The sequence below is a fragment of the Malaclemys terrapin genome, chromosome 4 (assembly GCF_027887155.1).
Source record: "Malaclemys terrapin pileata isolate rMalTer1 chromosome 4, rMalTer1.hap1, whole genome shotgun sequence".
Taxonomy (NCBI): Eukaryota; Metazoa; Chordata; order Testudines; family Emydidae; genus Malaclemys; species Malaclemys terrapin.
The window spans coordinates 30,945,554-30,972,610 of NC_071508.1; the positions used below are offsets into that span (position 1 = coordinate 30,945,554).

At 44.7% G+C, this 27,057-nt stretch overlaps 1 protein-coding gene across 4 annotated transcripts in view; it reads left to right on the top strand.

Annotated features, from left to right (window-relative positions):
- Nucleotides 1-27,057, top strand: part of LZTR1 (leucine zipper like transcription regulator 1) — a 286,327-nt gene that overhangs the window by 5,347 nt on the left and 253,923 nt on the right. For all 4 annotated transcript variants that reach the window (XM_054025515.1, XM_054025514.1, XM_054025512.1 and 1 more), the window contains exons 3-5: nt 21,350-21,406; nt 22,269-22,348; nt 26,301-26,409. In XM_054025515.1, coding sequence (XP_053881490.1) covers nt 21,350-21,406; nt 22,269-22,348; nt 26,301-26,409 — 246 coding nt within the window. The remainder of the gene's footprint in view (nt 1-21,349; nt 21,407-22,268; nt 22,349-26,300; nt 26,410-27,057) is intronic.

A 27,057-nucleotide genomic window follows, 5' to 3' on the forward strand; every position in this document is an offset into this window, starting at 1 on the left:
CCTAATGCAGCACTTAGCGTACCTCCTCTCGGACAGCTCCCAGGCAAACTCCCGCTGTTAGCCTCTGCTGTTCGCCGCTCCAGTCTGAGTCAGTCTGCTGTGAAAAGGGATACTTGTATGTTTGTTTACTGCTAGCTAGTAAGTCTGCCATGAAAAGTGATATTAACAAACATACAAGTATCCCTTTTCACAGCAGACTTATTAGCTCGCAATAAATATTTGGACATGTATATGTGTATATTTGTTTTTCCTAAAGCTAATTAAGTATTTTCGGAAAAAGTGTGACAGTGACCACCAGCAAGAGTTGGTGGCCGCACTCTGAAGCCACTAAAAAATTTGTCCTGAGAACCCCTGCTCTAGCATATATTAAGTAATGTCACTATGAGAAGCAGCAATCAGGTCTCTAAATAACTTAGTAGCACATATCAGGCTTAATCTTAGAGTTAGTGAAAATAAATTATCTTATTTCTTCCACTAAGAACAAATATAATCTAACATGGAATTGAAAGTGTTAGAGAAATACATAGAAACTGCTCATCTTACCCTGCCTATGTAAGCCTAGCTTGAGCTTCTTCTTTATTACTCCTAGGGGAATTCTGCACCACTGTGCGTGCACAGAATTCATGTCCTCTGCAGATTTCTTTGTTTCCCCGCAGAATAATTACTTCTGACGGGGAAGCAAAGGGAAGCCATAAGAGCGGTCATGCACCCCTCCTGAACAGCGCAGGCGCATTGTTTTGGGCGCGCAGAGCAGCCGGCAGAGAGGTAAATGACCGGAGGAGTGTGGGGCTGGGAATGCCCCAGCCGGTGGCTCCTACCCTGTATCAGGACTTCCTCTTCCTTCACGAGGAGTGGCCAGGGCCAGGTCAGACACACCCCCAGAAACCTCCCCTGGCTGCCCACCCCCTTCCCTGCTTCCATCGCTCCTATGCTGCAAGGGTAGGAGCCACTGTATGGGGAGCTGCTCCCCTGTCTGTCTAACCCCCATTCATGTGCTGCATCTCCCCATACCCAGACTCCCCCCTGCTGACCATCACCCCCCACACTCAGAACCCCCCGTTGAGCCCCTCACACCTGAACCCCCACCTGCTGAGCCTCACCCCCTGAATTCGGAGCCCCCCTCCCGCCGAGTCCTCCCCTGCATCTGGAACTGTGCCAAGCCCTTACATCTGGACTTCCACCCCTACATCCAGACCACCACCACTGACCCTCCCCACTCAAACCCACACCTCAATGAGCCCCATGCATCTGGACCAACCCGACGAGTCCCCCACACCTGGACCTCCACCCCAGTGAGCCCAGCCAGCTGCACCCAGAACCCCACTCCACCAAGCCCCACTCCCCTGGCATTTGGACCCCCCCGCTGAGTCCCCCCTGCCGAGCCTGCCTCTGTGCTGAGCCCCAACCACCTTCACCTGGTCCTCCCTGCAGAGTCCCATTCCCCCTGCATCCAGAACTCCCTCACACCAAGCCACCCGCACCCAGATTGTGCCACATAGAACTCTCTCATCCCACACCTGTATCCCCCCACAGTAAGCCCCTCCACACTTTGATCCTGCTGGGCTGAGCCTGCCTGCCCCACACCTGTATCGGTGGCCAGGGTTGGGCGTGCGTGTGAGAGTCTGTCCCTCTTGCTCGCTATCTTGGTGCATCTGGTGTGGAGGGGCGGGAACCCGGTGTGTTTGTGGGGCTGGCCTGGCCCTAGTGCTGTATCAGGTTCAGGTGCAGCCTCACTGCTGAAGTCCATGTCCCGGGGTGGGCTGCAGGGTGATCTCCCACCTCTGTGCGGCCAGTGGCCTGTACTGTCCACTGCCATGCTGGAGCCTCCATGTTTATTTATTGACAAATGAAATATGCAGAATTTTGCAAATTTTAAAAATATTGGGTGCTGAATTTTTACTGCTGTGTTACTGGGCTGGCTTTGGGAATCCCTCATTTTCTCTGACTCTCTCCCCTCCCAAGCCCACCATGATCTATCTGTGTTGGGAGCTTCTGGGGCTAGGGACACCACCCTGCACTGTCCTGAGGTTCCCTCCTCCAAGGTCTACTACCTCCTGACCTTGGATTGGTAGATGCTGCCACCACCCAAGTGCAGAACCCCTTTGAGAGCCCAGGAAGGCGCACTTGGGAATTCCTACCTGTGGGGTACCCTCAAGCCCTTTCAACAACCCTCCCCTACCCCCCAGGAAAGAGCTGAGAAAGAAGGGGAGGAAAAAAGGGGAGATCAGTTGTTGCTAATTAAACAACATGTGCACAAACCTCTTAAAACCCAGAAATCCAATTCTGTTCTTAAAAAAGGTAAAATTTTTTTTTTTTTAAAATAAAAGATAGAAAATACATCTGGGGACTCAGACTATTGCTAGATTTTAAAAGAGCAACTACAAGGATTAAGCACCAAGAGTAGCTTTCTTGGGGTCCAGCTTAAAGGTTACAAGCAAAACAAAATCACCTGGGGTTAGCACAGAGGAATCCACAAACCATAATGAAATCATTGGGATAAACCTAATCATGTCTTTCTAGCCATTTCCTGATCTATTTACATATCTGGGGTTTTAAATTAGTAGTTTCTAGGTATGAAACTGATGATTTTTCATACCTGGCCCAAGCTTCTTACAGCATACCTCTTGCCCTGTCCGCCTCTCCCCAGGAGAACAACCACAGACAGACAAAAGGAGAGTTTTTTCTCCATTTTAAAAAGTTCTAGCCTTTCCATTGGCTCTTTTGGCCAGGTGGCCACTCACTTCCTTTTACCTATGCATAGCAATGAGACTTTTTAACCCTTTAGAGGTAGAGCAATTAGAGAACAGCTACTAAGAGGGATTTTATAGCTTCTGTGTGTCCACAAAAGGGAGCTACCTCCCACCTTCATTTATCACATCCGTGGATTTAAAATAATAGCTGAACCCTTACACTTGAAGTCTGGTGGGTGAATAGTCCTTAACATTAAGAGTTATGGTCTGTCCTGGTGCCATTGCACAAAATTTTCCTTCTCCATACTGTTATATGGCATCTTTGTATACCAATTGGCTGTTACCTTTCCCACCCCAGAAGCTACTGCGGTTCATTGGTGCTTATGTATTGGACAGTTCTATGCAGTACAATGCAAAGTGTTTTTGATTGGAAGGTACTGTGTAAATGTAAAATATTACAGTATGTTGTTTCTAACCTGGGACACCCTAAGTCTGGAAGGCTGCTTTATTACAACATCTCCCAGAAAATTTACTTAGTTTAATGAATGGTGAACTGTTGCTTAATTGGAGCAACATTAGTGCTAATTCTGTTTCATAGGGAAGTATTGAGCTAGTTGTTAATGGTTCTTTACCCAGTTGTTTAATAGGAATGAATTTTTAAATTCTGAATTTTGAATGCATACAACCGTTCCCCTTTATTTGTGACCTAGTTTCCTGAGTGCTTTGGAGAGGTGTGGTGAGAATGGTGGGGCTCTGGGAGACTTGGTCAAGAATGGCAGCACTCAGGAGGCTTCAAACAAACTCTTTTCATATTATAAAATTTGAAAATTCCATTGGCAGCTTTTTTTACAAGCCGGTAGTAGGCTGGGAGACTGAAGTTCCATTTATTTCCCCATGCTTTTGATCTTTTAAAAACAAAGCACAAAAACCTACAAAATTCAGGCTTGTCTACATGGGATGTTACAGTGTGGCAAACCAGGATGTAAATCCACAGCACTCTAGTTTATTGTGCAGTGGACAGTATTATAGTGAGCTAAGAGTTGCATTGTGTGCTTTGACGTTCTGTTATTTGAAATGGGAGTATGTCAAAGCACTATGGAACTTTTAGTACGCTGTGGCAGGGTCCACACAAGATGTTACTGCGCAGCAAGCTAAGGTGCTATGGAGTGACACTCTGGCATGACATGCAGTAACATCCCGTGTAGACAAGTGCTAAGGTTGCATACTTGAGCACTAAGAAGTCAGGAAATATAGAAGGTAAGCTTGAGCATGCAACCCTAACTACCTCCTTGTGCATGTGAATTACAATACAATTCTTGATTATCTGATGATTATATACTAATTTTCCAATAACAGGAGTTGCAAGTTACAAAACCGTTTATATTGTAATCCCATTTTCAGATCCTCATAGTGTTCTGAAATGTTCACCTTTGGATTAAAACTTCCCTGGAGTGCATCCAAAGGTGAAAGTTTAAGCAAAAGCCACTCGGATGTTTTTAAGTGAGAAACAGTTTTCACATTTTATAAATTGTTCCAGTGTGTGTTGGGATGGTGGGGTTGGGAATGGCATAAAAATGGTGAGCTCTTGCTTTTGAAGTGTACTATGTGTAGGGTCCTTCATTTTCAGTTTTTATTTTATTTTATTTTTTTCCCCAGGAATTTATCAGTGTTTATTACTACAACAACAAAAACAGATGAAAAATCAGTGCAAAAATATTAATAATTTTTCTGAGTAAATATCGGGGTTTATTTTGGTGGACGGAAAGATGGCGGGGGAAAAAAGTATTCAGTAGATCAGTACTTTGAATTCCGTTCATCAATGTGGTTTGCTGCAGAACTAAAACAGAACTCTATACACAATGCCACTTCTGAGTTTAAGAAAACAATGTATCTCTAATCAGCAAATAAAACTCTTCATTTGAATAAACAGTTTACTATTGTAAACTTAGAACTATTAACCTATAAATATTTACATTTAATAATTGGGCCACACCATTTGCAGCGCACACACTCAACTTCATCCTTCTCTCCTGTTTTTTTTTAAACTTTTGAATATTTCCTTGTGTTCTGAAACGTATTCTGATACAGATTTTCGTTTTCTTCCCGATTTAGTGTATCAGATCTTTAAACCGTTCTCTGTTAACAGCTTGAAATGTGTATTGGTGAGCGTGAGATTCATCCATAACTCCAGAGCTTGCATGCATGCCTGTTTATTGTGTGTATCTTCCAGACCAGGGGTGGGGAATCTTTTTTTCTATCAGGGACCATTGATAGGGTTACCATATTTAAAAAATAAAAAAAAAAAGACACTCCACGGGGCCCTGGCCCCGCCCCTTTCCCACCCCTGGCCCCGCCCAACTCCGCCCATTCCCCAAAGTCCCCGCCCTAACTCCCCTTCCTCCCTCCCAACCACGCGAAAAGGGCTGCCCAAGTGCTACCGGCTTCACGGTTTGCCGGGCAGCCCCCAGACCCTGCGCCCCCGGCCGGCGCTTCCCCAGCGCAGCTGGAGCCCGGGAGGGGAAACGCCCAGCCGGGGGCGCAGGGTCTGGAGGCTGCCCGGCAAACATGTGAAGCCAGTAGCGCTAGGGCTTCGGGCAGCCCCCATGCCTCCGGACCCTGCGCCCCCAGCCGGGCACTTCCCCTCCCAGGCTCCGGCTGCTCTGCTCCTCCCCTGACTCTTCGGCTCTGTTTAAGAGCCAAGCTGCCCAAGCGCTACCAGCTTCGGGCAGACCCTATGCCTCCGGACCCCAGCCGCCGGCCGGGCACTTCTCCTCCCCGGCTCCAGCTGCTCTGCTCCTCCCCTGACTCAGACTTTGGCTCTGCTTAAGAGCCGAGCTGCCCGAGCCAGCGCTACGGGCTTCGAGCAGCCCCCTTGCCTCCGGACCCCAGCCGCCAGCTGGGCACTTCCCTTCCCGGGCTCCAGCTGCTCTGCTCCGGTGGCGCAGGGTCCGGAGGCACGGGGGCTGCCCGAAGCCCGTAGCGCTGGCTTGGGCAGCTTGGCTCTTAAGCAGAGCCAAAGTCTGAGTCAGGGGAGGAGCAGAGCAGCTGGAGCCGGGGAGGAGAAGTGCCCGGCCGGCGGCTGGGGTCCGGAGGCAAGGGGGCTGCCTGAAGCCGGTAACGCTCGGGCAGCTCGGCTCTTAAACAGAGCTGAAGTCTGAGTCAGGGGAGAAGCAGAGCAGCCGCGGGAGAGGAAGTGCCCGGCCGGTATTTTTCCCGGACATGTTCCGCTTTTTGGCAATTCCCCCCGGACGGGGGTTTGATTGCCGAAAAGCCGGACATGTCCGGGAAAAACCGGACGTATGGTAACCCTAGCCATTGACCCACAGAAAAAATCAGTCACAGGCCACACACAGCCCCATGGGGAGGTGCAGAGGCTTGGGGCTTCCCCTAGACTCTGGGGTGGGGTGAGAAATGAAGGGTTCGGTGCAGGAAGGGGCTCTGGGCTGGGGCAGGAGGTTGGGGTGCAGGAGGGGGTGAGGGCTCTGGCTGGCGGTGCAAGCTCTGGGGTGGGGCTGGGGATGAGGGGCTTGAGGTGCAGGAGGGGGCTCAGGACTGGGGCAGGCGGTTGGGGTGCAGGAGGAATGTTTGGGGTGCAGGCTCTGGGAGGGAGTTTGTGTGTGGGAGGGGGCTAAGGGCTGGGGCAGGAGGTTCAGGGTGTGAGCTCCAGCTGGGCATCGCTTACCTCTGGTGGCTCCTGGTCGGTGGTGCAGCGGGGCTAAGGCAAGCTCCCTGCCTGCCCTGGCTCCGAGCTGCTTCTGGAAGTGGCTGGCATCTCTGGCCCCTAGGTGGAGGGGCCAGCGGGTTCTGCGCAGTGCACGCTGCCTGCACCTGCAGGTGTCACCCCTGCAGCTCCCAAAGCAGCTGCAGAGGTGGTGCTGGGGGCAGGGGCAGCGCGTGGAGCTTCCCTGATTGCCCCAGCTCCTAGGGGACGCAGGGACATGCTGGTCGTTTCCGGGAGCTGCGCAGAGCCGACTGCACTTTTAATGGCCTGGCGATCCTAGCTTCCCCCCGCATGGCGTGTGCTGGTGCTCACAGCTAGGCTTGGGGCTTCCGGCTTGCCATGGGCCAGATGAAATGAAGTAGCGGGCCGGATCTGGCCCGTGGGCCATAAGTTCCCCACCCCTGTTCTAGACTAATACATAACCTTACTTCAACAGGCAGCTTTGCATGTGCACACAGACTAATGTATTATCGTAATGTATGTGTCTCATGCTATGTATTGTATTTTTCCTAATAAAATAAGTTATGTTTTATATATTTGAATGATACAAAAGTAGGATGAAAATCAGAAAAAAAATGAATACTACTTGTAAAACCCAGGAATTTTTTTGGTAAAAATCGATTTAAACTGAAAACAAAGGGGCTTAACCACAGGTCTGTCGCATCTTACGTGCATTTAACATGCGCGAATTCAGCTTTACGTGGTCGGCAAAACCAAAAAAAGAGAAAAATAACAATTTAAATACTGTTCCTGTAGTGCGGGCGATTCTGCCTGCCATTACACTCAATGTAATTTTGACTATATGCAGTTTTCGCTTTACGCGCTGACCGTGGAACGTAACCCCAGCGTAAGATGAGACAGATCTGTATGTGCCTAGTATCTAGTGTACAGTAGGTGTTTTGCTAAGTTTCTGAAAAGGATGGAAAGTAATCGAAAGCTTTCCTGAGTGCATGTGTAGTTGGAACACTGCAAAATTTTAAACTACGGAGGTAAACTTGGATGTGTTGCACATGTGCATAAAGCTAGTTTCTAGCGAGCTGCCTAGGCCCCTGAATTGCTCCAGACTGGGCGCTCTATAAATATTTCATAGAATCTTTGCTTAGTTTTGATTTCCATCATCCTCTACCTCCTTTTCTGGCCTTACTGGCCTATGGTATTGAATATAGATGGAACTGGGAGACAGAAGATCCTGAGTTCTGTTCCCACCTCTTCCCCTATTGGCCATAATTCTCTTCACTTCTTCCCATTTTACAGGTTGGGTAAATGAAGCACAGAGGTTGCTTGCATAGAAACACCTAATAAGAATAGGAATTATTGAATGAGTTAATGTGCATGTTTGCAACTAACTTGCTTATAACTGTAAACTGTAGCTTTAAAAAACTTTGTGGATTTAGTGCTTGTGCAGTGCTGGCAAATGAATCCCTCTGTTCATTCCGGGCAGGAACAGGACAAGCTTCCCCCATGCTGCCCTGCTTCAGGCACCTCTTGTCCTCTCTACTGAGTCTGCAATTAGTACAAAGCTTGGCGATGTGGGAGCTGGAACTGAGACCCACCAAACTCATCTTGTACAGGAGCCATGAAAGAGCTATTAGATGTGAACGATTTATAATAAGAATGGCCAAAGGTCCATCTAGCCCAGTATCCTGTCTTCTGACAATGGCCAATGCCAGATGCTTCAGAGGGAATGAACAGAACAGGTAATCATCAAGTGATCCACTCCCTGTCACTCATTCCCAGCTTCTGGCAAACAGAGGCTAGGGACACCATCCCTGCCCATCCTGGCTAGTAGCCATTGATGGACCTATCCTTTGAACTTATCGAGTTCATTTTTGAACCCTGTTATAGTCTTTGCCTTCACAACATTTTTGACCCCCTCAAAGAATTCTAGTAGATTGGTGAGGCATGATTTCCCTTTACTAAAACCATGTTGACTCTTCCTCAACAAATTATGTTCATCTATATGTCTGACAATATTGTTCTTTATTATAATTTCAGCCAGTTTGCCTGGTACTGAAGTCAGGCTTACAGGCCTGTAATTGCCAGGATCACCTCTGGAGCCCTCTTTAAAAATTGGCATCACATTAGCTACTCTCCAGTCATTTGGTAGAGAAGCTGATTTAAATGATAGGTTACAGACTACAATTAGTAGTTCTGCAATTTCACATTTGAGTTCGTTCAGAATTCTGGGGTGAATACCATCTGGTCCTAGTGTTTAGTTTATCAATTTGTTCCAAAACTTCCTCTACTGACACCTCAATCTGGGACAGTTCCTCAGATTTGTCACCTAAAAAGAATGGCTCAGGTTTGGGAATCTTCCTCACATCCTCCTCCGTGAAGACCAATGTAAAGAATTCATTTAGTTTCTCTGTGATGGCCTTATCATCTTTGAGTGCTCCTTTAGCATCTTGATCGTCCAGTGGTGCCACTGGTTATTTAGCAGTGTTCCTGCTTCTGATGTACTTAAAATTCTTTTAGCTATTAATTTTTGAGTCTTTGGGTAGCTGGTCTTCAAATTCTTTTTTAGCCTTCTAAATTATGTTTTTACATTTCCCTTGCCAGAGTTTATGCTCCTTTCTATTTTCCTCACTAAGATTTAACTTCCACTTTTTAAAGGATGCCATTAAATGTTCCAGGATTAGCTGCTCCAAGAAGCAGTCGTTTAAGGTGTCAAGAAACTTTATCTCTGCATCCTGTCCTGAGGTGACATGTATCCAGTCAATATGGGGATAGTTGAAATCCCCCATTATTATTGAGTTTTTTATTTTTATAGTCTCTCTAATCTCCCTGAGCATTTCACAGTCACCGTCATCATCCTAGTCCGGTGGTCGGTAGTATATCCTTACTGCTATATTGTTCTTATTTGAGATGTGATTACTATCTATAGAGATTCTGTGGAACAGTTTGGTTCATTTAAGATTTTTACTTCATTTGATTCCACGCTTTCTTTCACATATAGTGCTACTCCCCCACCAGCATGACCTGTTCTGTCCTTCCGATATATTTTGTTCCCTGGTATTACTGTGTCCCATTGATTATTCTCATTCCACCAAGTTTCTGTGATGCCTATTATATCAATATCCTAATTTAATACAAGGCACTCTAATTCACCCAATTTATTATTTAGACTTCTAGCATTTGTATATAAGCACTTAAAAAAAATTGTCACTTTTTAGCTGTTTGCCATTACATGTGTAATTGAATGGGCTTCTTTTTCATTTGACTGTTTCTCATCAAATCTTACCCGTATTTTATCATCTTCCATCCTCTCCTCCTTACTAGAACATAGAGAATCCCCATTAATAGATCCTCCCCTAGGGGATGTCTCTGTCTGAACCACATGCTCCTCCACACCTGTCGGCTTTCCCCCAGCCCTTAGTTTAAAAACTGCTCTATGATCTTTTTAATTTTAAGAGCCAGCAATCTGATTCCATTTTGCTTTAGGTGGAGCCCATCTTTCCTGTATAGGCTCCCCCTTTCCCAAAAGTTTCCCCATCTCTTAAATCTAATCCCTACTGAGTGGAACTGGATTCCTACTGGTGATGTATGGGCAAAACGCTCTGAAGATCAAGCAAAGTTCTGAGTTAGTAGGTTCCCCTATCAATCCTAATATTTCATCTTCCAGAGTGAGGCTTATTTTCTGGAAAGATAGGATTGTCAAGTTCTGACCTTTTTGGAGCTCACAGAAGCAGCATTTCCAACACACTGCTCTCGGTCTTCTTCAGACAAACCCTCTAATAGGTAACCCACCCAGTTCTTAAAGGGATAGCTCCCAGTAATCAAAATACACACACTATAAATACCTTAATAAAGGAAATATTAACACAATATTTAGTTTGATCCCTAAATACAGTGTTTTGTAATATGCAATCATTTCAGCAATCATTGCAGGGCCCTCACACTGATTTACATAGTTTACAACCCCCCTTGGCTCATCAACTGACTTTGAACCCATGATCTTTATATCTGTAGTACACCCTCTTTTACTCAGCTGTAGGAGAAAGTAGTGGGGAAGGTTTGCTGTTTTCTTCTATGGACAGTAGACCACAGATGGAGACCTAACACAGACTTTATCACTGGTTATAGTGCTATGTGAATTGGCACTAGAATGCTTGGTATCAGGATTAGAATCTTGTAATCAGATTCCATCGGGTTGCAAGTGTCGTGGTCAAGTGTGAAAATAACCCAACTCCCTCCGGCTTGCTCAGGTAGACTCTGAAATCTCCTCCTGCCTGTGGAGTCAGTACAGCGATGACTGCATGTTGTACTCCTGCTGGCCACTGCTCTGTGCTGTGGAGTGAGTGTGCTGATGAGTTGCAGCGCATCTCATTCAGCAGTACACACAGCACAGGAAGGTGGCAGTGGTTTTTGGGAGCAGGCGCACTTGCCATGTTCACCCCATAGCAGGAGGTGGTCAGAGACAGATCTCGGGCACAGGGAGCAGGAAGCCCTCATCAGTTTGAGCCCTAAGGATGAGGCGGCAGTGCTGACCCAGGTTTGGAGGGAAGTGTCAGATTTGGGTCGGCTGTGGGCTAGTCGTGTTCGGTTTGGGCTTCAAAATGAGGTTCTAGCAAACCTCTAATCAGGTTTCTTGGGTTCCATTCCTGGTTTTGGGAGAAGAGTATGGCCTAGTGGCTGAACAGCATAGCCAAATGTAGTGATGCCCCTGATAGGGATGATTGGACCATAAGTTACCATCGTAGTAAGATGGAATCACAGAATGCAGCTGTTCAACAGCATTAGACTTATGAAAAGCCCATCTGGGGGAATTAAGATATCAAATGTATAAGGTGCAGTGAGAAGAAATATTAAAATCCAGAAGTGTTAAGAAATCCTAAAGAGCACACTACAGCACAAAAGACCATAATCTCTCTGAAAAAGAATGCAAAAGAGAATTATCCATTTGCTGCTTCGCAGGGACTGCTCAGAGATCTGATGTTCTTCATGTAAGAAGCCGTCAAACTCCTTTATGGAACCAGGTAGCTGAAACAATAGCAGCCTCTGCTAAAAACACAGGTACCTGAGTGGAGGGGCTTCACTGAGTATTGTTTTATTAAGGTTTGTGTGTCTGAAAGAGAAGCAGAGAAAAAAGGCAGCAAAGAAGTACAAGACACAGCCACAGAAGCACTATACTAGTAGCAGGGCCCTTAGAAAAAGCCGAGAGAGAGAGAGAGTGCTTTCAGACAGATTGTTGGCTAGGAAGGCGCTTGGAACTGTGCGCAAAGAAACTGTCTTCTGCTGTTTGAGTTCTGCAGTGTTTAGGGGAACAGGAATTTATTTACAAAGAATGTACAAACATGATTTCTTCAGATACCTGGCTCCATCATTATTTTCTCCTCCTAAATGAAACAACCCACACCATTCTGAATTTTGGTCAAATGTGGGGGTAACAGAGCCATACTACCTGATGCAATGGCTCTGAGGCCTCCTGCAAGGTAGCAGGGCCCCATATTGATGGCTTCCAGAGCTGCTGGATTTGGGGGTTGAACCTCTAACTTTTGCAACAGTCAGGACAAATCTTGCCTAGAATGAAAAAATTCCCATGCAATTCCACAATGGAAAACTAATTATTTTTCCCCCAGATCCTCTTCCCAAAGGTTTTTCTTAGTGAGTACAGCTCTTATTTGGTATCTTTATTAATGATCTGATAGAGAGTAAGTAGCATGTTAATGAAATACACAATGACTGGAAGGAAATGAACAAAGAATGAGATTCATCTTGGAAAAATCGATCCAATATGCCTGGGGAATAATAATTCAAAGCATAAGAGTCCAAGAGAAGAGAGAAACTTGGGAAGCAGTGATGGTGAAAGATCTAAGGGCAGTAGTGGACAGGAAATTAGACATGTATTTGCAATGAGATGCTAGAAGACTTACGTAACTTTGATCTGCATAAGCAAAGTCATCACACCACAGAGCCTGGAGGCATTAGTCCCTCTTCATACACCTGGATGACTGCATTTAATTCTGTGTGTCCATTAGCAAAAGAATGTTGACAAATGGGAGGAAATTCAGAAAATAACTACAAGGATGATTGGGGATTGGAGAAATTCACTTATAAGCAAGGCCATTTGTCTTTGGTTTTTATTTTTGTTTCAGATTTCCTGGGAATTTATTGGTATTTATTACAAAAATTAAAAAAAATGGGTGAAATTTGGCAACAACAATTAACTTCACTGTTTTCTGGGCGTTAATTTTGGGCGATGGGAGGACAGAAAAAAATTAACAGATAGAGGATGCCATCCATTTGCATTGCATCCTCCACCAATACTGCTTCTGGACCTGCTCTGGAAGGTGATGGCTGCTCGGTTACCTAGGCTGCACAGGTTACAGAGCTGCCATCTCTCCTTTCGGAACAGGGAGCTTAGTCCGGGGAATTCTAGCACTTCATTTTTTAGGACTTGAGTACTGATGTACACATATACATATGCATATGCATGCTCATGTGTTTGTCTTCCACTTACTTGAACAGACAAGCTTGTATATACACTTAGGTGTTTATGTTAATAATAAATTGGTCTAATATAATATACTGAATTTTCTTAACATAATCAGTATTTTCATATATTTGGGTGGGCCAAAATTCAGGTTAATAGCAGTAAAAACTGAATAATAGCTTTTGTAAAACATGGGTGTGACATTCTGTGCCTCATAGTAGCACCCTGGAATCCCATATTCACCATTGCCATCTGATTATGATATGTTTTGTACAAAGTATGCCTTGTGATGTATCATTTTAAAAGTCTTGATCTACTGAACATTAATATCCTGTTGGATTTTATGTACTATCGTTATGTAAAGTTATGAAGTATTGCTTTATATCAGGGGTCTCAAACTCAAATGATCACGAGGGCCACATGAGGACTAGTACATTGGCTCAAGGGCCGCATTACTGGGGTGCAGCAGGGGGCTCAGGGCAGGGGGTTCGGCTGCAGGAGGGGTTTGGGGGGTGGGCTCTGGCCTGGCGCGTACTGGGGACAGAGGGGGGGCAGGGCAGTGCCCTGCCCCTGCTCCGGGAAGCGTCCGGAACCTGGGGAAGTAGGGGCGCAAGGGTCTGTGTGTTGCTTCAGGCACTGCCCCCAGCAGCTCCCATTGGCCGGGAATGGGGAACCGCGGCCAATGGGAGCTGCTAGGGCGGTGCCTGAAGCAAGAGCAACACACAGACCCATGTGTTCCCTCCTTTCCCAGGTTCCGGCCGCTTCCAGGAGCGGCGCGGGGGCAGGGCAGGCAGGCATGGAGTCTGCCCTGCCGCCGGTGCGGGTTGGGCTGGAGCTGCTCTAGGTAAATACTGGAGGAGGGCGGGGGGGCCGCGAGGAGCTCGTGGGCTGCAGAAAATAACCACGCGGGCTGTGTGTTTGAGACCCCTGCTTTATATGCTAAACCACAAAGTAAAAGAAGCAGTGAGAGGCAAAAAGGCATCCTTTAAGAAATTAAATCCTAGTGAGGAAAATATAAAGGAACATAAACACTGGCAAAAGAAGCGTAAAAATACAATTAGGAAGGTCAAAAAAACAATTTGAGGAACAATTAGACAAAGACTCAAAAAGTAATAGCAATTTTTTTTTTAAAGTACATCAGAAGCAGGAAGCCTGATGAACAACCAATGGGGCCACTGGACGATCGAGGTGCTAAAGGAGCACTCAAGTATGATAAGGCCATTGTGGAGAAACTAAATGAATTCTTTGCATCGGTCTTCACGGCTGAGGACGTGAGGGGGATTCCCAAACCTGAGCCATTCTTTTTAGGTGACAAATCTGAGGAACTGTCTCAGATTGAGGTATCATTAGAGGAGGTTTGGAACAAATTGATTGATTAAACAGCAATAAGTCACCAGGACCAGATGGTATTCACCCTAGAGTTCTGAAGGAACTCAAATGTAAAATTGCAGAACTACTAATTGTAGTCTGTAACCTATCATTTAAATATCAGCTTCTTTACCAAATGACTGGAGGGTAGCTAATGTGATGCCAATTTTTAAAAAGGGCTCCGGAGGTGATCCCGGCAATTACAGGCCTGTAAGCCTGACTTCAGTACCAGGCAAACTGGCTGAAATTATAATAAAGAACAATATTGTCAGACATATAGATGAACATAATTTGTTGAGGAAGAGTCAACATGGTTTTAGTAAAGGGAAATCATGCCTCACCAATCTATTTGAATTCTTTGAGGGGGTCAACAAGCATGTGAACCATGGATATAGTGTACTTAGATTTTCAGAAAGCCTTTGTCAAGGTCCCTCACCAAAGGCTCTTAAGCAAAGTAAGCTGCCATGGGATAAGAGGGAAGGTGCTCTCATGGATTGGTAACTGGTTAAAAGATAGGAAACAAAGGGTAGGTATAAATGGTCAGTTTTCAGAATGGAGAGAGGTAAATAGTGGTGTCCCCCAAGGGTCTGTTCTGGGACCAGTCTTATTCAACATATTCATAAATGATCTGGAAAAAAGGGTAAACAATGAGGTGGCAAAATTTGCAGATGATACAAAACTACTCAAGACAGTTAAGTCTAAAGCAGAGTGCAAAGAGCTACAAAGGGATCTCCTAAAACTGTGTGACCAGGCAACAAAATAGCAGATGAAACTTAATGTTGATAAATGCAAAGTAATGCACATTGGAAAGTATAATTCAAACTATACATATAAAATGATGGGGTCTAAATTAGCTGTTAACACTCAAGAAAGAGATCTTGGAGTCATCTTGGATAGTTCTCTAAAAACCTCCACTCTATGTGCAGACCCAGTCAAAAAAGCTAACAGAATTCTCGGAATAATTAAGAAAGGGATAGATAATAGGGCAGAAAATATCATGTTGCCTCTATATAAATCCATGATACGCCCACATCTTGAATACTGTATGCAGATGTGGTTGCCCCCTCTCAAAAAAGATATATTGGAATTGGAAAGGGTTCAGAAAAGGGCAACAAAAATGATTAGGGGTATGGAATGGCTTCTGTATGAGGAGAGATTAATAAGACTGGGACTTTTCATCTTGGAAAAAAGACGGCTAAGGGGAGATATGATTGATGTCTATAAAATCATGACTGGTGTAGAGAAAGTAGATAAGGAAGTGTTGTTTACTACTTCTCATAACACAAGAACTAGGGGTCACTAAATGAAATTAATAGGCAGCAGGTTTAAAACAAATAAAAGGAAGTATTTCTTCACACAATGCACAGTCAACCTTTGGAACTCCTTGCCAGAGGATGTTGTGAAGGCCAAGACCATAACAGGGTTCAAAAAAAGAACTAGATAAATTCATGGAGGATAGGTTCATCAATGGCTATTAGCCAGGATGGGCAGGAATGTTGTCCCTAGTCTCTGTTTGACAGAAGCTGGGAATGAGCAACAGGGTGGATCATTTGATGATTCCCTGTTCTGCTCATTCCCCCTAGGGCACCTGGCACGGGCCACTGTCGGAAGACAGGATATTGGGCTAGATGGACCTTTGGTCTGACCCAGTAGGGCCATTCTTACGTTCCTGAAATATGTTGTGAGGTTGGAAATGCCCACAGCTAGCCTTTCAGTAGGGACAAAGGAGCAGCCATCAATGGCCAGATAGGTGTCAATGGGTCATCAAGAGGAATCCACTATCCAGGAGGCTTCTCAAAGAAGGCACCTATACAGTGGGGCGGTCTAACCCATATCTCAGCAAGGAGCTTTCTAGCAGCTGGAAGAAAGTATAAAAGTGTGGCAGTGACATCATCACTTGGCCTCTCTTCCCCCATCTCAACACCTGGAAAATCTGTTACTTCTTCATAGGAAAGTGGAAATGCACCAGCCTTTGTAATCTGAGCTCTCCAAGAATTTCAACCAAAAATACATCGTTTTAAGTAAAATATAAAACAGATTTATTTAATACAGAAAAATAGATTTTAAGTGATTATAAGTAACAGACAGAGATCAAAGCTGATCAACTTAAGAGTTTAGACTGCGAATTTATTTCTAACTTAAACAGACAGTACAGACAGCATACAGTTCCTTGGTACACAGACTGGACCTCCTTCCAGATAGATTTTTAAGCGATTGCAAGTAATGAGACATAAGTCAGAATTGTTTACAAAGAAATAAAAGGTAAAATGCAACTAATACCTAACTTAACAAGCTAAGGATATGTCTACACTATGAAATTAGGTCGATTTTATAGAAGTCGATCTTTAGGAAGCGATTTTATACAGTTGATTGTGTATGTCCCCACTAAGCACATTAATTCAGCGGAGTGCATCCTCACAGTATTGACTTACGGAGCAGTGCACTGTGGGTAGCTATCCCACAGTCCCTGCAGTCTCTGCTGCCCTTTGGAATTCTGGGTTAAGTTCCCAATGCCTGATGGGGCAAAAACACTGTTGCAGGTGGGGGCTGCTGTGATCCAAGTAGCCAATGCAATCACTGACCTTCTGCTAACAAGGGTAGTGACTCTGGGAAATGTGCAGGTCATAGTGGATGGCTTTGATGCAGTGGGGTTCTCTAACTGTGGTGGGGCGATAGACAGAACGCATATCCCTATTTTGGCACCGGACCACCTTGCCAACCAGTACGCAGACCACAAGGTGCTTCTCAATGGTGCTGCAAGCACTGGTGGATCACAAGGGACGTTTCACCAACATCAGTGTGGGATGGCCGGGAAAGGTGCATGACACTTGCATCTTTAGGAATTCCGGGCTGTTCGAGCAGCTGCAAGAAGGGACTTACTTCCCAGACCAGAAAATTACCATTGGGGATGTTGAAATGCCAATAGTTATCCTTGGGGACCCAGCCTATCCCTTGTTCCCATGGCTCATGAAGGCGTACACAGGCAGCCTGGACAGTAATAAGGAGCAGTTCAATTATAGGCTGAGCAAGTGCAGAATGGTGGTAGAATGTGCCTTTGGACGTGTAAAAGCTTGCTGGTGCTGTTTGCTGACTAGGTTTGCTGACCTCATTGCAACCAGTATTCCCATTGTTATTGCTGCTTGCTGTTTGCTCCATAATATCTGTGAGAGTAAGGGGGAGATGTTTATGGTGGGGTGGGAGGTTGAGGCAAGTCGCCTGGCGGCTGATTTTGAGCAGCAGACACCAGGGCGATTCGAAGTGCACAGCTAGGTGCACTGCGCATCAGAGAGGCTTTGAAAACCAGTTTCATGACTGGCCAGGCTATGGTGTGACAGTTGTGTGTGTTTCTCCTTGATGCAAACCCGCCCCCTTTGTTGATTTTAATTCCCTGTAAGCCAGTCACCCTCCCCCTTTCGATCACAGCTGTCAAAGGAAATAAAGTCACTATTGTTTTAAAACCATGCATTCTTTCTTTGTTAATTTTTAAAAAAAGTGAGATAACTGACAAGGTAGCCCAGGTGGAGTCGGGGAGGAGGAAAGGACAAAGCCACATTGCTTATTGTAGCCACACTACAAATCAAAACTGTTTGAATGACAGCCTTCTGTTGCTTGGGCCATCCTCTGGAGTGGAGTGGCTGGGTACCCGGAGTCTTCCCTCCTCCCCCCCACCCCCCCCCCGCGTTCTTGGGCATCTGGGTGAGAAGGATATGGAACTTGGGGAGGAGACCAGGCAGTTATACAGTGCATGCAGCAGCGGTCTGTGTTCTTGTTGCCTTTCCTGCAGCTCCACCAGACGCCTGAACATGTCCGTTTGCTCGCCCATTAGGCTCCGCATCGCCTCCTGCCTCTTCTCATTGTGCTCACTTAATGCTTTCCTGGCCTTTGTCCTTGAATGCCTCCATGCATTCAGCTGTGCCCTATCAGTGTGGGAGGACTGCATGAGCTTGGAAAACATGTCATCGCGAGTGCGGTTTTTTTCTCCTTCTAATCTGCAATAACCTCTGGGACGGAGATGTTAGGAGGAGCATAGAAACATATGCACCTGCAGGGAAGGGGGAGGATAAAAAGGGAGAGTAGAATTTAAGAAGATACATTTCCGAGATTCACAGTGAATGAAGCAATTCACAGCAGATAGCACATGTGCTTTAGGTACAAGGTCGCATTTTGCCTTTTATATTGAGGGCCTGCCTGTATGGTAACACATCACACACGGCTGGGCAACAGAATTTGGTTTCCAGGCAGCCATGGTAAGCTGAAGGGTTGGCTTCTCCTGCCTTCATAACATGGGAATGGTTTTAAAGTGCAGCGCCCTCCTTTCCCATAGCAAGCAAAGCCAGTTGGGTTTGCCATTTAAAAGGAGGGGCTGCGGTTTTCGGGTGGATGTGCAGAACCCCACTCCCCGCACCCCGCCGTGTGGCTCGTCTCTGGGATGATCCCTTCACCCCTCCCCACACCGCGTGGCTATTCTCAGGGATCATCCCTTTTAGCCAAGCTCAAATATCCCAGCATGAACGGGGTCCTTTTACTGTTCTCTTACAGAAATTCTCCTATTTCAACCAGGTAACCATGAATGATATTACTCTCTTGAGGTTAACCCAGAAAGATATAGACTGAATGTTGCTTGAATGCAACCAAAACCCAGGACCATTCGCTGCCATGCTTTGTGCTGCAATGATTCCAGACTACTTGCTACTGGCTTGGCGTGGTAAAGTGTCCTACTGTGGAGGATGAAATAAGGCAGCCCTCCCCAGAAACCTTCTGCAAAGGCTTTCAGAGTACCTCCAGGAGAGCTTCATGGAGTTGTCCCTGGAGGATTCCCGCTCCATCCCCAGACACGTTAACAGACTTTTCCAGTAGTTGTACTGGCTGTGAATGCATTCCAGTTCTTCAGGGCAAATCAAACATTAAACACAATTGCTTTTAACCCCTGCAGTGTAGTTACAAATGGCACTCACCAGAGGTGCCTTCAGGGTCTGGGAACCTGCCTTGGGTGGGTATTGGCTCCAGGGTGATGAAAAGCTCCTCGCTGCCGGGGAGAACGGATTCTTCGCTTGCCTGCTGCGCATTCTCCTCCTCCTCCACAAAATCCTCCTCCCTGTTGCGTGAGACTCCCCCCTTGCAGGTGTCCATGTACAGTGATGGGGTAGTGGTAGGGTCCCCTCACCCCCCCCAGAATGCCATGCAACTGATCATAGAAGTGGCATGTATGGGGCTCTGACCTGGAATGACTGTTTGTCCCCTCTGTCTTTTGGTAGGCTTGCCTGAGCTCCTTAACATTCACGCCGCACTGCTGTGTGTCCCTGTTTTAACCTCTCTCCACTATGCCCTGTGCGATTGTGGCATATATATTAGCATTTCTTCTTTTTGATCAGAGTTTGGCCTGCACAGATTCTTCTCCCCATACAGCAATCAGATCCAGTGTCTCCTGTTCGGTCCATGCTGGAGCTCGTTTGCAATTCTGGGACTGCATGGTCACCTGTGCTGCTGAGCTCACCACGCTGACCAAACAGGAAATGAAATTCAAAATTTCCCCGGGGCTTTTCTTGTATACCTGGCTAGTGCATCGGAGTTGAAAGTGCTGTCTAAAGCGGTCACATTCGAGCACTCTGGGATAGCTCCCAGAGGCCAATACCGTTGAATTGCGTCTGCACTACCCCAAATTCGACCCAGCTAGGTCGATTTTCGCTCTACTCCCCTTGCCGGGGAGGAGTACAGCAGTTGATTTTAAGAGCCCTTTAGGTTGACGGAACGGGGTTGGGTGTGTAGACGCATTGCTTATAAAATCGAACTAACGCGACTAAATTTGACCTAACCTCGTAGTGTAGAAAGGGTCAAGTGAACTTAAAGCAAAAAACTCTCACCATATGTTCTAGTAGTCTTAATGGCTGAATCTTTCAGCTAGGATCCCTCCCCAGTCCAATGATGCCTCCTTTTTCCTTCATGTGGTTTTGATGCTGTGAGTAGAGATGAAGGGAGAGAGAATCTGGGGAGTTTGCACCTCTCTCTTATAGCAATTCTCGTCTTTGAAATCCTCTCCAACTGGGGTTCAGGTGACGGTCTGTGGGATGGGAACTTCCAGCTGTTTCTTTGCCATCATATAAATTTCTCGCTCACACTCTTTTTCTTGCCAAAGAATGGCTGCTTAACCGGGTGATAGTCCATCGGATTTTGTAGACACCTGGCTGAGGCATCAGTTTGCCTTTTGTCTCTGAGGATCTGGTTTGTGCCTGATTTTCTGAATTTGGAGCATGTTACAGCAATGTTATACAGTAGAATCTTATAACTTTACATACAATATTGCCATGCATATTTTACCAGGACAACAATGATCAGTACATTTTCAAATGATAGCTTTGTACAAAATCCATTATAGTTTTGTAAAAAGGGTGAACATGAGGATACAGACTGTCACATATACATGATTCATTCCTTTCTGTGTAAGAATGATGAGCAGGGTCCTTAGTTTTTCTATCTTTTATGGGTGTTTCGTTGGCAGTTCAGTGCAGCTTTGGGCATTCATTGTTCTCTGTGGCAACATGATGAGGCTGCTGCCCCATAGCAGAAGAGTTCAACCTGTTGGCCTTAGACGGGCCGCTTCCTTACCCTCTGCTGCATGTCTTCGCTGCAGGAGTGAGAGCTTCCCAAGGCCAGATGATGAAAGTCTTGAGAATTTATGTTGACACTAAAACTGATAAAAACTTTTTCTTTTGGCACATAACTTGCTGTGGAAATTCCTGCCACAATGCATCCCAGATGCCAAACACTTAGTAGGATGTTAGAATTATCTATTTATATGGATATTAAGAACATTCACAGATATATTGGACAGAAAAAATGTTTTTTTTCCAAGGGCTATAAACTCTCCTGCATGATACCACAAGTTAGCTGACAGGGATAAGAGAACTTCCTTATGGGCAGGGTGTTCTGTAAATGCCAACAATGGGGTTCCTTGCACCTTCCTCTGGAGCATCTGGTACTGGCTAAGTGAGAGACAGCATATTGAACTAGCTGGATTCTTGTTGTGCTCTGCTCTGGCAATTCCTATTCCTACAAAGTTTTAGTGCTGTTGTAGTTTGTCTTTGTTCTACATATGTAGCTAAACATTCATTACATTTTTTCCATCCCTTTCCATTGCAGAAAAACAATGCTGAATGACCTATTGAGATTTGACGTAAAGGATTGCTCTTGGTGCAGGTATGAGACTATTTCTCATGTTTATTACTGATTTAATTCCTGCCATAGAAGTCTACTGGTCTTGACAGCTGTCCAAAATGAGTTAACTTAAGTAAAATCTTCTCTGAGAGCATGAGATTTTTTTTGACTTTTTTTTGCGTGGAGTCAAGGTTATTTTAATTTCCACCTCATTCATGTATTTGTTGACGGTGGGTGAGATCCTCACCCCTGTTTCAGCCCCTTTACACCAGTTAAACAGTTGGGAGTTGTGTAAAGAGTCTTTAAGAGCTCCAGTTACAGCAAGCACTGTGGAAGATGGTTGTAAAGCTGACTTCTTGGAATCCCCTCACAATTTCTGATGTAGGGGGCATGCCAGGGGCTGTGCCAGTGGTGCTGCTGAGATTTGGGACAGCACTCCTGCCCATAGAGCAGCCCAGGGAGGCTGCTGTAGTTTAGACACCCTCTGAAGGCTGTCTTCATTACAGAGAGAACTCATCCAGCTCCCAGAGCAGCCCAGGATTGAGAAGGGTTAAAGCCAATTTTGCCCCACTCCGGCCTGGGCTGTGGGCGGTGTGTTATCTTACCATGTAGCTGTATAATAGTGTTGCAGAATTTATTTCAACATTCATATTTAATCTTTGCATGATATATTTTAGAAAATAATTAAACTTAATAAAACACTTAATTTACCATAAAATCATGGTCAGCATGATTAGAAATATAGAATAAATGAAAATGCTCATTTATTAACACTGAAATAACTACTTCAGTTAATTGCCTTCCCAAAACAAATATCTTCATATTCAACTTAAATAATTTCTTTGTGTACTTGAAACATACAAAGGAAGCAGCAGTCAACCCTATCTTTGTGTTATTCCCCCAGGGCTTTTACCACAGGGACCCCTCCAGCGCCCCGGTATCACCATTCAGCAGTAGTCTATGGGAGCAGCATGTTTGTGTTTGGTAAGCCAGTGACAAACTCAGGCTTTGTGTACTATGAATGATGAATGTTTTGAGAATTTATCAGGCTATTTTTTAAAAGGGAGTGTTAAATTTAGGAGGTGTGTAGGCATGAGTCAAAGATCTCCAGTTCAGTCCCTCCCTGTGGCTGATTTATAGCCAGGACTTCAGGTTTGAATTTCCTTTCTTTTGTCCCAGAAAAAATGGAATACCATCAGAGGTGATAAAATGCAGAAAAACTATCTTATTGCAACACCTTCAAGAGTTGCTCTGCTGGAAAGAAGACGAAGTACCACAAGAAATGATCATCACTCTCTTAAAAACAAGGGTGACAGGAGTGACTGTAACAACTATCGTGGCATTTCCTTACTTAGCATCATGGGAAAAGCCTTTGCATGAGTCGTCCTGAACAGACTTCAGACCCTTGCAGACAGAATCTATCCTGAATCATAGTGCGGCTTCACTGCCGAAAGGTCTACTTTTGACATAATCCTCTCACTGAGACAACTACAAGAGAAATGCAGAAAACAAAGCCCCTTTACATAGCCTTTAGAAGTGGACTATTTTTGCTTCTAGAAAAGATTGGATGTCCCCCCAAGCTCTTGAGCATGATTTGGTCCTTCCATGAAAACATGTATGGTACAGTCTAATATGACTGCTCAGTCTCAGAGGGTTTCCAGACTTGTAGCAGGGTCAAGCAAGGCTATGTACTTGCCTCAACTCTGTTTTGGATCTTCTTTTTACAACTGAAACAAGCTTTTGGTTCCTCAACTGAGGGAATCTGCTTGCACACAAGATCTGATGGAAAGCTGTTCAATCTTCAGAGGGGTAGCTGTGTTAGTCTGTATCCATAAAAACAACGAGGAGTCTGGTGGCACCTTAAAGATTAACAGATTTATTTGGGCATAAGCTTTCATGGGTAAAAACCCACTTTTTCAGATGCCTCCATGCATCTGAAGAAGTGGGTTTTTTACCCATGAAAGCTTATGCCCAAATAAATCTTAGTCTTTAAGGTGCCACTGGACTCCTTGTTGTTTTTGTTCAATCTTGCAAGACTCAGATCTAAAACCAAGACTCGGAAGGCCTTCATCTAACACTCCTTTTCGCTGACGATGCAGCTGTGACAACCCACACAGAAGCCCATCTCCAAAACCTCATGGACAGTTTTTCCAGTGCCTGCCAAGACTTCGGGCTTACCATAAGCCTAAAATAGACGAACATAATGTGCCAAGGAGTTGAAGAAACACCCTCCATCAAGATCAGCAACTATGAACTTGAAGTGGTGAACAAGTTCACATACCTGGGGTCTACTGTCGCAGTCAATCTTTCACTTGAAACAGAACTCAATATCCGCATTGGAAAAGCTGCCACAACAACGTCTATGACTGAGCCAGAGGGTATGGCAAAACAACAAACTGACAGAAAACACAAAGATCTGTGTGTATTGTGCATGTATTATCGGAATACTTTTGTATGGGAGCGAGACATGGACCTTATACTGTCATCAGGAAAAGAGGCTCAATAGCTTACCTATGTGGATTTGTTGGATTTTTGGAATCTCCTGTAGCTGTTGCTGAGCTGAGGTGCCCAAGAGAGCCAGTATACTCAGGACCAAACCTTCCTCAAACAGAGGCTTGGGCATGTGTGCCGAATGAATGATGGGTACATCCCAAAGGATATCCTCTATTGTGAACTGGCATCTGGAAAAAGACCAATGGGCGCCCAAAATTGCATTTCAAGGATGTGTGCAAGCGAGACCGCAAAAAAAGTGGATGTGGATAACTGGGAAGATCGTACTCTGGACTGCAGCCTTTGGAAACAAGAGCTTAACAAAGGTCTCCAGAGTTATGAGAGGAAGCAGTTCAGCTTAGAAGAGAAAAAAAGAGCTTGCACAAGCCAGAGCCCAAAGTGTCAAAACACCACCTTTAAATGTGTCAGATGCAGCAGAGATTGTCTCTCTCAAGTGGGTCTCTTCAGTCACAGCTGCCATAAAATCAATTGAGTAAATTCTTTTACCTCGGGTACATATCCATGGTCTCTTGAGGCTGAAGGATGCCTATTACTTGTGTAAAATAACAACTACTCAAGCCCGCTACTTAAATTGTTATCCTTTAAACAAATAGGAGCTTCTCATTCATAGCCCAGGTGTCAGGTGACTTCCTTCCAATGCATTAAAGAGAAGGCTGGACAGCTGAATAATGAAATCACCTACTTGTCGGAGACTTCGGGTTGTCCCTTTTCTCCACCCTGCTTTATCTAGTTTAAGGTTTTACCCATGGTAGGGAATAGTTTTTAAACCTGTTCTTAAAGATGGTTTGGGTTAACTCCGATGAAATGTGTTGTGCCTAATCAGTAATCTATTAGGCCTAATTGTTAATGGTACCTTAGAATAGTTGGGCCTGATCCACACTGACCAGGCAAACAATGTTTAACTTGTGTTAGCAGAAATAGTTTTTAAACCAGGGCTTAAAAATTATCCTCTAGTACAGGTAAAGCTGTGAAAATGATCCCTTCTCAGAATTGACTATGAAGATCCTGTTGCCCTAACTATCCACCTAAATCATGAACTCCATTTTCAGTGTGATTTTAGCTGCACTTAGCAGGGCTCTGCTTGGGCTCCTTCCAATGCTAATTCACTTTTCTAATATGAAAGGAAACACCAGTTCTTTTGATTTGACGAATGATCAAAGTATTGTGAGCTTACCTCAAAAAACTTTGATTTGCATGGGATAAAGGGTTTGTAGTATTGCTGGTGATTCAGTAGGTGAGGTTTTCTCCACTGAACCTGTGCCATTAGTGTTGTGCCCAGGGGACTGTAGTGTTGGAGGTACAGGCCTTTTCTACAGTAGGGAAACTTGTGGCTGTGTCCTTCCATTATTGGAAAGTGCTCTTTTGCCCACATACAAACTTGCTAAAGGCAACTATTTGTTTGCTATCCATTGGTTTAAGTTATCCTGATTCCCCATGGGGGATAAGTGCTAATCAGTGTTAGTTCAGCTAGTAGATTGCCAGTGTGGACATGTCTGACCACCATGGTAATGCAGTTGGTGCAAATAGTCCTCCCATCACTGTCTTGCAGAGTACCAGTCACTACAGATGTGGCCTGTATGATCTCCTTTCTGCATTCCACTGTTCATGGGTCAAGTTGTCCAGGAGCCTCCTAGCCCTTCATGTAGCCCTGTGGAGCTCACTTGTAAGATATTTTCAGAGACAAACTTTTTTGTTAAGCGATATCACAGTGTGCTACCATCCGTACCTTCATATTTTTATGGGGTGAGCAGTATGTGCAGAGCTAGCTAGGAAATAGTAGCCAGAAATAGTATACTAGTGTCTGTGTGAGCAACTCTCCACACTAGGTATCAAACACAAGTACCTGTGCTGGCAGAAGGCAAAAGACCTGAGGCAGTATCTAGAAATAAAGGACCATAATAAAATTCCTTGAATTATCAAAAGACTGTTCTAGAAGGAATTGGGCAGCATCACATCCACGGCCTTCCAGTCATCATGATATAGTGGCTGACAATGCTAACTCTTCTGGAGAGAGTCTCCAAGATGAAGAGGATAGACAGAATGTTCTGTGGCCTGTGGTATACAGGAGGTCAGACTACATGATCACAATTAAGTCCCTTCTGGACTTATAATGTATGACATGCACTTGGCTGCCTGGGGGCTTGGAGATCACAGTCTGGGATTTTGACACTTCCAGACAGGGCTTGTTAGGAAATGCAGCAGTTGAGATCCAAACATCCCTAAAGCTTTTTAAAAAAATTCTTGAGACTTTTTTTTGTAATGTAAAGATACAGGAGATAACCTTATTACAGCTCTATTATTCTATATGATGAACTGTTGAGTGGAGTTATGTCATTTTTAATCAGCTATTTGCTAATGTTCATAATAACTGAGTATACGTTGTGCCAAATGTGAAACTTTGACTAATGAAATTGTTGTTATCCAGGTGGCTACACTGGAGATATATATTCCAATTCCAATTTGAAGAATAAAAATGATCTCTTTGAGTATAAGTTTGCAACTGGCCAGTGGACAGAGTGGAAGACTGAAGGAAGGTAAGGGGCTGGGTGTCATGGAAGATGAGCATCAATTAGGAAATAGTTGTAGTGGCAGCAGTAGGCAATGCTATTTCTAAGTTTGCACATCAGGTTCTGTTATAGCCTCAAAAACTTTCATCTTTTGGGCTGCAGTTTTCAAGCAGGGACTCTGTCCCAAAGTAGATGCTCTTGGAAGGTTTCGCCAAAAATTCCTTAATCTATTTTCAGTTCTATGACAGTGGGGGAAAATACATTTGTGTTTGGTTGGTTGTTTTATGTTTTGTATTTTAAAAAAGAATTGTTGTGTGATGTGTTCTTTCCAGGAGTCAGTGCAAATTTATTAATTGGTTCACCATTTCATCAATGGAAAGTGGATATACATCAGCCTTTGTACCCTGAGCAGTTTTGCCACACACTTCATACAAACTCACTGGTAAAGATAAACAGTCAAACAAATTTATTGACTACAAAAGATAGATTTTAAGTGATTATAGTGATGGGCAAAAAGTTAGAGTTGGTTACCAAAATAAAATTCAATTAAATATAAGCATGCAGTCTAAACTCTCAACCCTATTAGACTGAGCAACATCTAGATTAAGCAGTTTTTCTCACCCCACTGGATATTGCATTTCATAGTATACAGATTTCACTCTTGAAACCTGGGCC